At 33.9% G+C, this 13,573-nt stretch overlaps 1 protein-coding gene across 2 annotated transcripts in view; it reads left to right on the top strand.

The window, feature by feature from the left end:
- The window catches only part of Vps50 (VPS50 subunit of EARP/GARPII complex), a 123,850-nt gene extending 112,634 nt beyond the window's left edge, over nucleotides 1-11,216 (top strand). The window contains exons 26-28 of one of the 2 annotated variants that reach the window (XM_047561503.1): nucleotides 4,873-4,994; nucleotides 7,022-7,211; nucleotides 9,385-11,216. In XM_047561503.1, coding sequence (XP_047417459.1) covers nucleotides 4,873-4,994; nucleotides 7,022-7,211; nucleotides 9,385-9,507 — 435 coding nt within the window. In that variant the 3' untranslated portion in view covers nucleotides 9,508-11,216. The remainder of the gene's footprint in view (nucleotides 1-4,872; nucleotides 4,995-7,021; nucleotides 7,212-9,384) is intronic. The other variant, XM_047561504.1, reaches the window with a different exon arrangement.
- Nucleotides 11,217-13,573: the final 2,357 nt, after the last annotated feature.

Genomic DNA, 13,573 nt, shown 5'->3' with positions numbered 1-13,573 from the left:
CAGTTTTGGTTTGCATTTCTCTGATTACTAAGGATGTTGAATGTTTTTTTATTTATTGGTTGCCTGTTTTCATTTCTTCTTTTGAGAAATGCCTGTTAAGTTTATTTGCTCATTTCTTGATTGGGTCATTTGGTTTTTTGGTTTCACTTATTTGGTTTTTGGAGTTCTTTTATATATTCTGCATATTAATTCTTTTTTTTTTTTTTTTTTTTTTACTACAAAGGAATTGATCCACTGTTTATTGAAGTCTTTTTAAAGGAAAGTGTAATGCCAGAGAAGAACATTTCAGACAAACTAGGGCATGCTTTTCACAAAGTTATTCACTATTAAAAGCAAATTATGATGAAAAAAATTGGTGGCTCTAATTTATAGCATATATATTTTTGCCATAGATGACTTGCTTAATTATAGTTGGGGGTACAGTTCACCACAAGGTTTTTAGTACCTAGACTCCATGGAACCAGAGTCCTGGATCCTGGCAGACTGAACTCTATCCTAATCCCTTGGAGGTAGATGATGGAGTTCCGCACGGGTTAGTTTTGGAGATCCCATTGGTGCTGCAATATATTAGTGCCTGCACAGATCCGCCCTGGTGTCCTTGGCACTAATTTTGACGTATTTTCCACACATTGAGAGGAGGAGAGAGCATGTTTCCATCGCCCTGTGCCTAACTGGTGCTCTTAACGTTTGCATTTCTGCATATTAATTCTTATCAGAGGAGTAACTTCTCCTATTCTGTTAGCTCTGTCTTCACACTCTTGTTTGTTGTGCAGAAGCTTTTTAATTTATGGCATCCCATTACTGATTCTTGGTTTTATTTCTTTAACTTTAGGAGTCATTATGGAAATCAGTGCCTGCACCTATACATTGGAATGTTAACCCTACATTTTCTTCTAGCATTTGCAAAGTTTCTGGTCTAATTCCTTGGTATTTGATCCACTTTGAGTTGACCTTTGTACATAGTAAGAGATAGGGATTAGTTTCATTTTTCTAGAAATATAGTTTCATTTTTTTCATACATGCATATCCACTTTTCATAGCACAATTTGTTTAAAAGGCTGTCTTTTCTCCTGTGTATGTTTTTGGTATCTTTGTTGAGTATCAGGTAATTGTAACTATGTGGATTTGTCTCTGTATTGTCTATTCTTTTCCATTGGTCTTCATGTCTGTTTCTTGTTTCTTTTCTTTCCTTTAATTTTTACTCTTGCTCTGTAGTATTATTTGAGATCAGGAATTGTGATGCCTCCAGCATTGCTGTTATTGCTCAGAATAACTTTTACATGGGCCTTTTATTCTTCCAAATGAATTTTATGGCTGTTTTTTCTTGTCCTGTAGATCACTTTTGGTAGTATGGCCATTTTAACAATATTAATTATGCCTATGTAAGAACATGGGAGATCTTTCCATTTTACGTCTTTTTGAATTTCTGTCTTTAATGTTCTGTAATTTTCATTGTGGAAGTCCTTCACCTCCTTAGATTTATGCCAAGATTTTTTTCTTTTTAAGGCTATTGTGAATGGACTTATTTTCCTAATATCTTTTTCATCAGGTTCATTATTGGCATATAGAAAAGCTACTGATTTTTGTGTGTGTGTTTTATATATTGCTACTTTGCTGAATTTGTTTATTAGATCTAGACGTTTTTTGGTGGAGGCTTTTTGGGGGGGGGGCGTCTTATAAATACAGGGTCATATCATCTAAAAACAGAAATAATTTAACTTTGTCTTTTCCTATTTGTATCTCTTTAATCCTACCTTGCCTAATTTTTCTGACTAAAATTTCAAGTTCTCTAATTAAAAAGGAGTGGTAAAAATCCACTGGTCATTGTTCTAAAGTCAAGAAGATATTTCTGTTTAGTTAGAAGTTATTTCTATAGTTTGGTGTGTATAATCAATAGCAAGTGACCTTGTCCCTGATAATTCCAAGTTATTTTTACTAGAAATCACGTTACTTTTGCAACATGGCATGCAAATAGCTCTTTGCATTCAATGACTTGCACTTATAAATTTCTAGGAAGAATTTTTTTTTCAATTTATGTATGACTAGATATTAAAAGATCACCTGACATGTGTCATGCACTGATAGAAGTGCTGGCAATATAATTGTGAATTAAGGAACTTACATGCCCTCAGGGAATTTACATGCCAGAGCAGAGACAGCAGTAAACAGATGAATTGACATATAATGTCAAGTGATGAGTAGTGCTGAGAAAAAAATAAACCAGCTAAAGAGAGGAAGGAAATGACAGAATGTGGGTGAGAGAGAAACACCATTTATATACTCTGGTCACAGAAGGACTTTGATAAACTGCGTAGAGAAGAGGCCTGAAGGAAGTAAGGAACTGAGCCTTGTGGGTATCTGAGGTGAAGAAAGAAAATGAAAGAAAGCAGTTTTCAGAAATTTTTTGTTTTTGCATATTTGTCAATGAACAAAAATAGCTTTTTAGAAACTCCTGTCTTTTGTCTCATTTGCACCTTCATTCTTACCTTCTTATCAAAGGCAATTAATAGTAGCCTGGGACACGTGAGAACTGATAAAGCCATGGGATAGGGATAGCAGCAGAGTGGTCCGTTGTGCCCACTGACAGCTACTTATGGTACCCTTCTAGAGTCCTCTGTCCCCGAGTTCAAAGGACTTCATAAGCAGTATAGAGGAGTCTCCATAGAGATATAAGGAGTGAGTGAAAACCAGGGTACTCTGTATTTACTACCCTGGCATTCAAAGAACATTGACCTTGAAAAATAATGAAAGAACTTTTGTTTCTAAAACATGCAGGCGATTTCAATTTCAGATTTTAACTTGGATTATAAAAGAACAATATAATTTATAAATATGATACCCAAAAGATCAATATAATTCATAAATATGAAACCCCCTCTTTTTTAACTATTCTGTTTTTGAAAAGTTGATTACATTTTTTATAACATGATATTTTAATCCATTACAAATACAATAGACTGTGTAATTTATAAATAGCAAATTGTTATTTCTCACAGTTCTGGAGGTTAAAAAGCCTAAGATCATGACTCAGAGTGATCTGGTAGCTGGTGAGGCCCCAAACTCTCATAGATGTCACCTTCTTGGTGTATCCTCACATTACAAAAGGGGTGTGGCAGCCCTCTCGGGCTCTTTTAAAAAATAAAAAGCACTGCTTCCCTTCATGAGAACTCTGCTCTCATGACCTAATTGTCATGAAGACCCCACTGCTAATATACCATCACCCTGGGAATTGGGACTTCCCCGTATGAATCTTGGAGGGACACAAACGTTAAGACCACAGTATATGCCAATCATAGTACTCATAGGGATGCAAGAAAGACTTCTACACTCTGTGACTATATGTAATAGTAGAAGGAGGCTAAGTGCTTCAATTATTTCTAATTCCAAGAAACATGATTATTATAGGGAAGAACCAGTGTTACTCAGGTTATTAACCTGAACCTAACTCTGACCAACTTAAGTAAGGCCTTCTTTAAGCATTAAGGTTAATTTTCCATGAGAACTTTTGTTCTTTTTACTACTTTTCCAAGTTTAAATCATGTGAAAGCCTGCTTCCCCCCCAGGGAATTGTAAATAAAATGAAATAGTTTTATTATTCATTTAACAGTCAGCATTCTTGAACATTGAACTTAGCAATAAGTAGAATGTCATTTTTTACAGGAAGCATATAGCTTTATCTTGAAAATAAGGTATTAATGAGAAATATTAGATTGTGTGACTCTTGAAATCCAAAGCAGTTTGTCATAGCAAATGCTTAAATTACTAACAAAATACTACAGCTCTGCTAGATTCACGAAATGAAACAACAGATGAAGAGCGTATTTAACTCTAATTTTCGTAGGTAAGCTTAGTGAATTGACCATCCATTTAAAAAAATAATTTAAAGCAAGCAACAGTTAAAAATGAGTCAGTAAGAAAAATTGTGATTTAAGAAGTAGCAAAAGAGCAAAGGATAACACATTTATCATTATATAGTAGCTTGACTGGAGATGATCAGATTTCATATTTTTTTCTTTCATGTGTTATTGAAAAATTTGAACATATATCAGCTCGGACTTACATTGTGTTGCTTCTTTGTTCAGGAAACAATTAAAACATAGTTTTAAGCTTTCACTTTATTTGAAATAAATTGCCAAGAAAGGGTCAGCAGTCTTTATTTTTATAAATGCACATGTTTAGTTGATAATAGTACAAAGAGACTGTCCATTGAAGATGCACTGTTTTCTGCTTTCATAGAATTATTGGAGTTAATGAGTTTTGTGTGTGTGTATGTGTGTGTTTGTTTTACAGGTATGTCATAAAAGCTGACAGATGATAAAATTTTCAAGGTTTTTTGGTAGAAAATAGAAAAATGTGTTTTTCTTTGTACTAAAAATTTGTTGTTATGACTTAAATTAATTGGTATATTATAATTTATTTACTTTTACAGAATGTTTAGGAAAATGAATAATTTTTCAGATTGCTTTCTAAGGAGTATAGCACAAATCAGAAATAATTAACTTTGAGTTGAAAGCTAATTAATCTTTTTTTCAAACTGGGTTTCTCAAAGATATTTTTAAAACAAAATTTTGTTCATTTAGCTCTTTTAATCCACTGTGACAACCATTGGCAATTTTGAGTTGTAGATACAACTACATCTACATTGTAGATGCAACAATTTGGACATTGTTAAAGATAAAATGTAGTGTACTCTCTACTATAACATACATATTTTTAAAACCTGTACACTAAGTATAAATTATCTTTGGCATTGGTCTCTTTTCGTTTTACTTGGTTCGATTCTAAGTCTTTCTTTTTTTCTTTATCCACTTTTATGGGAAAGCACTGTGGTATTACGATATTCACATACTGCCATGATTTTTGTTTTCTTAGGAATTCGAGCAGTTTAACAGGAGGTTAAATGAAGTTTCTAAGAGAGTTCGGATACCCTTGCCTGTGTCTAATACACTTTGGGAACATTGTATACGATTGGCTAATAGGACTATTGTGGAAGGGTAAGTTTTTCCTGGCAACAACCTGTTTCTTAAAATGATAAAATACATGAATAACATTAAATGTTAGTAGTAATGGATGAAGAGTATTGGTAGAAATAACAAAAAATAGTAGATAAGTTTGGAATCTGATTAGAGAATAAGCCATAAATCTCACCATGCCTGTCTCTATATTTTATTTTTGTCTGGTGACAGTCATTAAATAGATGAACAAAGAATGCAGAAACTGTTGGTTACCTGAAAATTAAACAAATTATTATCACCTGTTGCGCACTGTGTTATATATAGAACCAGACATAATTTCACAGGATTATATCACCAAAGCTTGATTTACCTTTTTTGATAGATACTGTTATTCTGTCTTATCACCGATAAAACTTGGTCTCAGAAATCAAGTATTTTAGTTAGTTATTTCGCTGCTGTGACTAAAAGATCTGACCAGAACAATTGTAGAAGAGGAAGAGTTTATTTGAGGGCTCACAGTTTCAGAGGTCTTAGTCAACAAAAGTCCAACTCCATTCCTCGGGGTTCGAGGTGAAGCTGAACATCATAGTGGAAGAGTTTGGCAGAGGAAAACAGCTCACGTTGCTATCAGGAAGCAGAGAGAGAGAGACCCCACTTTCCAGATACACAATATATACCCCATAACCATGCTCCCAATTAACCACTTCCTCCAGCCACACCCTACCTGACTCCAATTACCACTCAGTTAATCCCATTAGGGATTAATTCACTGATTAGATTAAGTCTCAAAAATCCAGTTGTTGCCTCCTCCCAACCTTCCTGGATCATCTCACACATGAGCTTTTGGGGACACCTCATATCCAAACCATAACATCCAGGTTTAAAAAGGTGCATAACTTGTCCAAGTTTAGTTTTTAAAGGTTGAGAGGCATATGGATTCCTGATTCCTGATGGCAAAGTCAGTCCTCATAACCCTATGTATCTTTATAGCAATAAAGACTATATAAATCTTCCATTTGTTAAATTTATAGATCAGTTAATAGTAATTCTCCCACTTACTCAGAGACCATGCTTTCTCTGCCGACAACATCTAGAACACAAAAAAAGTATCAGTAGTACTTTTAAAACATTTCCAAAAGGCATACAGCTATTTCAAAGACCGTGTATAGTGATCTAAAGTTGCATGTCAATTGAATTTTCACACTCTTGTTCATCTGATTTCTTTTTAGTTCTCGTTTGTTATAAAAGAGTGTGTTAATGGAAAGGTGATAGTGACAAACTGACAACCATCTTGGCAAAAAAGCTGTATGAACAATCTCAACTGAAAAGCATTTGCAATAAGTTTGTGTAGAAAACTGAGAAATATATGTTAGATTTCAAAATAAAACACCTGGGGGTGGGGGAAAAGGGCTTGATCACTTTAAATATTATAATCTGTGATTTTCTTGCAGATTTCCCTAGGGGAAATCCCTTGTTCCCTAAGATTGAGTTTTCCATGGTCTGTAAGATTGATTAAAGAAATGAGACACTGACCTGAGTAATAATATGTTCGACGGTTAGGGTTAATATATTTATTCTTATTGCTAGTCCACAGTGTTTCAACAGTGTGGGGTGTTAGAATAAGTCTGCAGATTGTTTTATCATAGAAATAGTATGGTGTTCATGGGAGAATTATTTCATTTGTTTCCTTTGCACTGAGTAGTTAAAATATTGAACAATTTGATAAAACTAGGATTACTTTGGAACATTCAGAGCTTAGTCTTATAAATAATGCAATTGGGTACAGAGAACTAGAGTCTGTAGAGAAATGAAGAAACTTGAAGTTGCTTAATCTCTTTGCTTTGCAAATGAGGAAACTGAAAACTAGATAGGAAAAATGACCTTTTATTTGTTTTTATTATTATTTTTTTAACCAGGTAGGTAAATGACAGGGCTTGAACAGAGCTCACTCCTGACACAAGGCCCATGTGCTCTTTTCTTGAACTCTCTCATTTCTGGATGATCTATCCAAATGTGGTTTAGAGAAGAGATGATTATTTATGTTGTCTTATTATTGTATATCTTAGATATGCCAACGTCAAGAAGTGCAGTAATGAGGGTCGTGCCTTGATGCAATTGGATTTTCAACAGTTTTTAATGAAACTTGAAAAACTAACAGATATTAGACCCATTCCTGATAAAGAATTTGTGGAAACTTATATCAAAGCCTACTACCTAACTGAGAATGACATGGAACGCTGGATCAAAGAGCACAGGGTGAGAGTTGGGAAACAGTTAATTAAGTTTTCATTCCTTTCCTTTGTGTTTGTTTGATATCTTATATAATTCAAAACCATGAGAGTGAAAAAGAAAACATTTGCTTTCTTAACATAAATTACTTAGGTCAGTTCTTTACAATATTAAGATTGAATATGCACTGTTCTTTACCTAATCAAATCTGTTGAGCCCTTCTGAACTGTTCATAGTAATTATCTGGAAATATAGCCAAATCAAAACTTTGACCATATTTTTCCTGCAGTTGTGTAATAGGAAAAAACTAAAGCTGGTTAACCTCAGGAAAGATGGAATACAGTAGCAATGAAACTATTCCTATGCTATATAGTCTATTATAAAATTCAAACCTTCTCGTACCTCTCAGTAATGCAATGGTAACATCCTGAATGTTACCATTATCAGTGATGATTGATGATATTATTTAAATGGCTTACCTAAGGTGCATCCATCATTAAATTTTTCCTTTAATAGAAATTTGATTATTTTACTTTTGTGTGACCATATAGATAAGTAGAGAAAAATACTGTTCCTTTTTATTTAAGATACTCAATTTTCAGTTTAACTCAAAACATGTCACTTAAACTTGCTTGGTATAAGACCTCTCCTATATGATTCCTATATCATTTGTCTGGGTAGGCAGTATATGAAGATGTATTTAATGAAAATATGGGAAGCATTAAAAGTCATCCCTAAATCTTATTGCTTTAATAAATCCAGTGTTGCCCTTTATTTAGGCTATAAACATCATGGGTGTAAAATTTAAGTAACATTTTATTTATTCGAGTAAGGAAAATAAGGAATTATTTGTATTTACCTTGTCTAACTCATCCTTTTGAGTTTTAATACCATAAAAAGAGGAAATAAACTTGAGCCTGGAACATCAGCATTAGTTAATTTTGTGTGAAAGTCCCACTATATGTTGGAAGCTGAGTAGGGATGTACATGTTATGTTCAGTGATTCTGACCAGTAAGCCAAGAATCGAGAAAAACTTCCACACATTTTGCCCCAATGACATTTGAGAACCAAAACGCTAGACCTATATACAGATGGATTACTGAATGTTGCCAGAATCTACTTAGTAGAATAAGCTGTAAACACTTCTAAGTTGAGAAAGAGCACAGCAATAGTAATAGCCATTTTAGGATTTCTTGCTTTAATACAGTATACTGAACTTTTTTAAGTTGGTATTTTGGAAAAGCTTTAACTTATTAAATGTCTGTAATTCAGTGACATTTTCTCAGCAGCAGAAGGGACTTTCCGGAGAAACTGCCTGCAATGGCAAGTCCAGTGCTGGATGGCGATGGATACCCACTGAGTGCTGACTGATTAAATGAGATTCTTGCCAGATGGTGACTGTTGCTCTCAGAGGGCAGATACCCAAGCAGAGCAGTTTGCTGAGTTTTTAGAATGAACTCTTCCTCATATTTTGGAAGCGTGTCATCTTTAGTGGTTACCTTCAATAAAGACAGAGTCGATGGTACATGACGATCTTTCCTCATTTGATCCCTTCCTGTTCAACCTCCAGAACCAAACCAGTATGCAAGCATTTCTAGTGAAACGCTCTTCATTCTCATCCTAGCAATTCATTATCTGAAATTCAGAAACCAGATAGATTTAGATAGTGAGAAATACTTAGTTTTATTTACTATCTACCAATTATAATACCAGGTTTAAAAACAATAACTTTCTCATCCTATTACCCTGTTCATTTTTTGTAATTTAGAAAAGTTGCTGTTCAGTTGGAGGGTTTTGTTTGTTTTTATCAACTAAAGTTCTTTATAAAATGTACAGTAATCAGCATTTTTTAAATTGGAAAATTCTGTGTATTTTGATAATTGAATAACAAGGAATATCACAGAAACAAGCAGAAAATGTGACCTTTGAAGTGATAAAAAAAAACAAGGATACCTTCGATTGCCTTGAGTATTAAAACAGATCCTATTCCTTCCTGTTCCAAGTATATGTTACACTATCTTTATTCCCTGCTTTTAGAGCTTCATAAACAACTTTTCTTCTGAGTTCTAACTCTATAATTTCCACTGCTTTTCTCTGGTTTGAGTGTCAGAGCTATCCAGTACCTGAATATCTGCCTGTTCTTTTGTTGCATTGATAGATACATGTCTTTACTATATTAAATTTGGTTCTTTCTTTAAGCAGGAATATTCAACAAAGCAACTGACCAATCTGGTGAATGTTTGCCTGGGATCCCATATCAATAAGAAAGCAAGACAGAAACTTCTAGCAGCTATAGATGATATAGACCGACCTAAAAGATAATGAACACAGCTCTTTTTCCTCAGTGACATCGATCTCAAAATACATGACATGAAAGCCAGTTTTCATGCACTCCTGACAGCTGTCTCCTAAGAAAACTCTGCGCATGTTCTTTCCAACTGGAAAGTGGAAAATACTGAAGTGTATGTGGTGTTCTCAATGACTTTACATGCTCTGGTCTCTTCTCTTCAACTTTTGTTGTAATCTTTTTCCTGAAATGATACTATTGCCTCATCATAACTATTGTTATGTGACTACAATTATACATTTACAGAAGAATGTACCATAAATTATAATTTGAAGGAACATTGGCTAATATATCTGTGAGCAGTTTTTAGAGAGTGAATTTATGTCAGCATATTTTTGCTCTCTGAACTTAGTTCTTAATAGGCATAATAAGAGAAGGTTAATGTACAGTATTTCCTAATTATGAGCACTGCATGAGAATTAAAAAGTACAAGTAAGTGAAAGAGTTGAAAAATCAGTATGTTTTGTTTTTAAATGTCAAAATTTATGTGAGTGAATTTGGTTATAACAAAGTGATCATAAATGATGAAATTTAATAAATATTATACTCTAAAATGATCAGCCTGTGTGAGACTGCATTTTGGTATGTTTACCTGGCAGACAGATTTCATGAAAGTGTAATGTAATTTTTAGCACATTATAATTCTAATTATTTTATATCCTGAAGTCAGTGATAAGAGGTGATTTCATTGTGTATACCTTTTCAGTGTCTGAGTACCATACAGAATGATGATTATGCAAATTTTTAAATCTTTCTTTATAAAAATATTCTATAGAATAGGATATTTTATACAAGCTTTGCTTTCTTTGAATGCAACTTTTGTCTTAGGACAGCAAAACCTGGGTTGAGTGACTCAGGAAAGAACTGTCATCAAGCTTAAGTGTAGGTTCATATGTTTGCCTCCTTAAATATGTGCTTTGTAACCCATGTTAAGTACCACTCTTCCAAACTTTGCAATGGAGCCAGGTATCTTCTTAACAGTATATGACATGAATATCAATTTCCCATGCATGCACTTATGGCAGCTATCTAATGAAGAATTTTGTGTGTGTTCTTTTTGACTGATGAATGAATGACATCTAAGCTTGAATGGGCATTGGCACAGTGATTATATGCATGATCTGTAACATCAGAAGCTTGCTGTATCCTGAGGAATTTCATTAGAAACAGGTCTTGCATCCAGGAGTTCAGACACCTCAGGTGCTGAAGTGAAGGACAGTGGGTGGCATGTGGTCAGGCATGGAGGTGTCCATCCACCCTTAAAAATGTCCAAGACCAGCATGATATAATGTGAGGCACTTGTAGCATATTTTTGGGTATGGGTGTTTATATGTATGTGAAGTTGACTTTTATTTTCAGCCTCTCAGTTCACAGTTCATTTAATGTCAATTTAAAACTTTCCTCTTGTAAAAGGATGATCTGCTTATGATACTAGATTATATACTTACAAAATATATTCTGCCTGTATCCTTTGTCTACATGCATGCAGCCATTTGAAGAAAATAAACATGAGATAAGCATGGTTCTTGGGTTTAAATGGCGTAGTCAGCTATGCACATAAAGAATTAATCAATCTTATTTATTTTCCAGTTGATTAGGAGATCCTTATTTCTTCTTTTTTGCATGGATTTTATGACTGATTTCCATCAATTTCTACTTTAAATTGGCTCTAGATAAAACAAACAGCAATTACCTGCCTGGTAGAGCCTGGTATTCTCTAGGGTCATGGGGCTTGGTAGAAAAAATAAGTATCTCATTAAATAAAAGACTCAATTATGCAATATGATAGATATTTTAACTTACCTGTTTGATTTCTCCATCTTAAAAATGTTCAGTCTTCTCAATGCTCTTTGAAAAATATTTTGTTTTTGCATTAAAATGTAGCCAAGGTCAAAACAGTAAGAGGAGATTTGAATCATGAAATTCCCAAATAATAAGAGAGTTACTAGACATTTCTCAAATACATTATGTAGTGATATTGAATTACTGCATTATGACATTGTGTGAAACTCATTTTAAGATAAACAGAATTGAAAAGCTGAGAAAGTAAATGGAATTACACATATTCTAAAAACTGCGATTGTTACCCAAAATTTCTTTTTTAGTCTAAATTTTCCTTAACTTTGACATTTAATATGAAAGTGTCCTGTAGAATTCAAGATTTTAAGTTGATGTGGGAGCTTGATAAATAAGTATCCCCTGTGAAAGGATGACTGTTTATACAAATATATTGTTTTTCATTTTAAAATGTTAGGAAGATACATAGCAATTCAAATGAATTTATTTGCTTCAGTTTATAAAAATACCTATGAAGATTTCATAAGTTTGCTTTAATAAGTTTTTTTACTCAATTTACAAAATGAAATCACATTTCTACAATATTTTATCGTATTTTTAAACAACTTCCTTTTAAATTTCTGTTTAGTTGAGTGCTAAAGTAAAACTTTAAGTTAGATTAAATAGCTTTTTCTATACCCACTCACTGAAAAGTAGTTATTGAAAAAGGCTTGTAATTTAATTCGCTTTGATAATGAAAAATTTGACCTGAAGATGAATACAGGTGCTCAAGGCAAACAGAAAGGGGGAGATATATATGTATATACACATATCTATGTATGTATACACATGCATACATATATATACACACATACATAGTACTTTGGACTAATTTTGATAGAGATTGCTTAACAAAGTTATATTTAAGTCTTGATGATTAATGACAAGAAAATTATTAATATTCTGGTGTACAATCTTTGTAAATGTTAACACTGGTTCAGCTTTCTACAGATTTTTTTTCTTATTATAGAAAATATTTGTTCAATTACTATTGTCCAGTTTTAAAAGACCATCAAAAAAGTTAAAGCTGAATAACTTCCACAAGGACAAAACTGTCAGTTTTATACACGAGAAATCTTACCTAGTTCAAGATGAATGGAGGAAGGTAGTTCATTTGCTTTGAAATATGTCTCTTGATTGGCACATTCTTTTGTGAATATTGCTAAGTATACTGGAATCACTTTTTTTTTTGGTTTGAAAACAAAACCACAATTAAATATTCTTCACTAGGAAGATCCCTCTAGAATTGTGGAACTTTATTGATGTGATTAATACAAAACATTTCTTAGTTGGTTTGTTTCTAATGAAGAATATTTTTTTAAGTTAGAGGTCACTTTCCTTCTCAAGACTGAAAAGACTCTCAGCCTAAAGAGGATTTCCAATTTTACTCTCCAAGTAAAGTTTTCACCCTCAGTTTTGTCACACTGAGTGAACCTTTCCATTCAGAGAAGAGTTCAACAGTCTTGTTTTTTTTCTGTTTTGTTCTAATACCTGGTCTCTTTATTCTGTCTACCAGTAACCAAAAGGATTGGGGGGGAGTGTTTTGTTTTGTTTTTGTTTTTGTTTGTTTTTGGTACCAAGAATTGAACCTCCAGGGGCACTTAACCACTGAACCACATCCCCAGCCCCTGCCCCTTTTTATATTTTGAGACAGAACCTCACTATAAGTTGCTTAGGGCCTCACTAAGTTGCTGAGTCTGGCTCTGAACTTGTGATCCTCCTGCCTCAGCCTTCCAAGTCTCTGGGGTTACAGGTGTGTGCCACTGTGCCCAGCTAGGATTTCTGTTTTAAAAAGGGACATTTCCATATTCTGGGCATTTTTATTCAGCTGCAATAAGCATGCCAGTTTTTGCCATAAAGGGAAGAGCCTTTGAATTCAGGGTTTCCATATGCACAGACCCAGTTCTGGAGCCTACACTAAAGTATACACCATCAGGTAACCATTACTGGGAGACACTTTTTGCTTGCTCCCTGCTATCTACCCTACCTGACTTCTGGTATCCCAATTCTTTAGTCACAATGTTACCTTTAAAAAAACCAACCAAAGTTAAGTTTCTGTGAAACATACCTCTCAGGGATAGGTATTATGGAGAAAAATTAGTAGGAAATGGTGGTGCTAGTACAGTTGGGTGATTGCAGAAGACCTCGGGTGGAGGAAACTGAGAAACCACCATGCAGCTGTTGGGGAAGGTGCTGCAGGCTGAG

Source organism: Sciurus carolinensis, chromosome 8 (assembly GCF_902686445.1).
Source record: "Sciurus carolinensis chromosome 8, mSciCar1.2, whole genome shotgun sequence".
Taxonomy (NCBI): Eukaryota; Metazoa; Chordata; class Mammalia; order Rodentia; family Sciuridae; genus Sciurus; species Sciurus carolinensis.
Note: the sequence above shows the minus strand (reverse complement) of the source record. Positions and strands in the feature narration are given on the sequence as shown.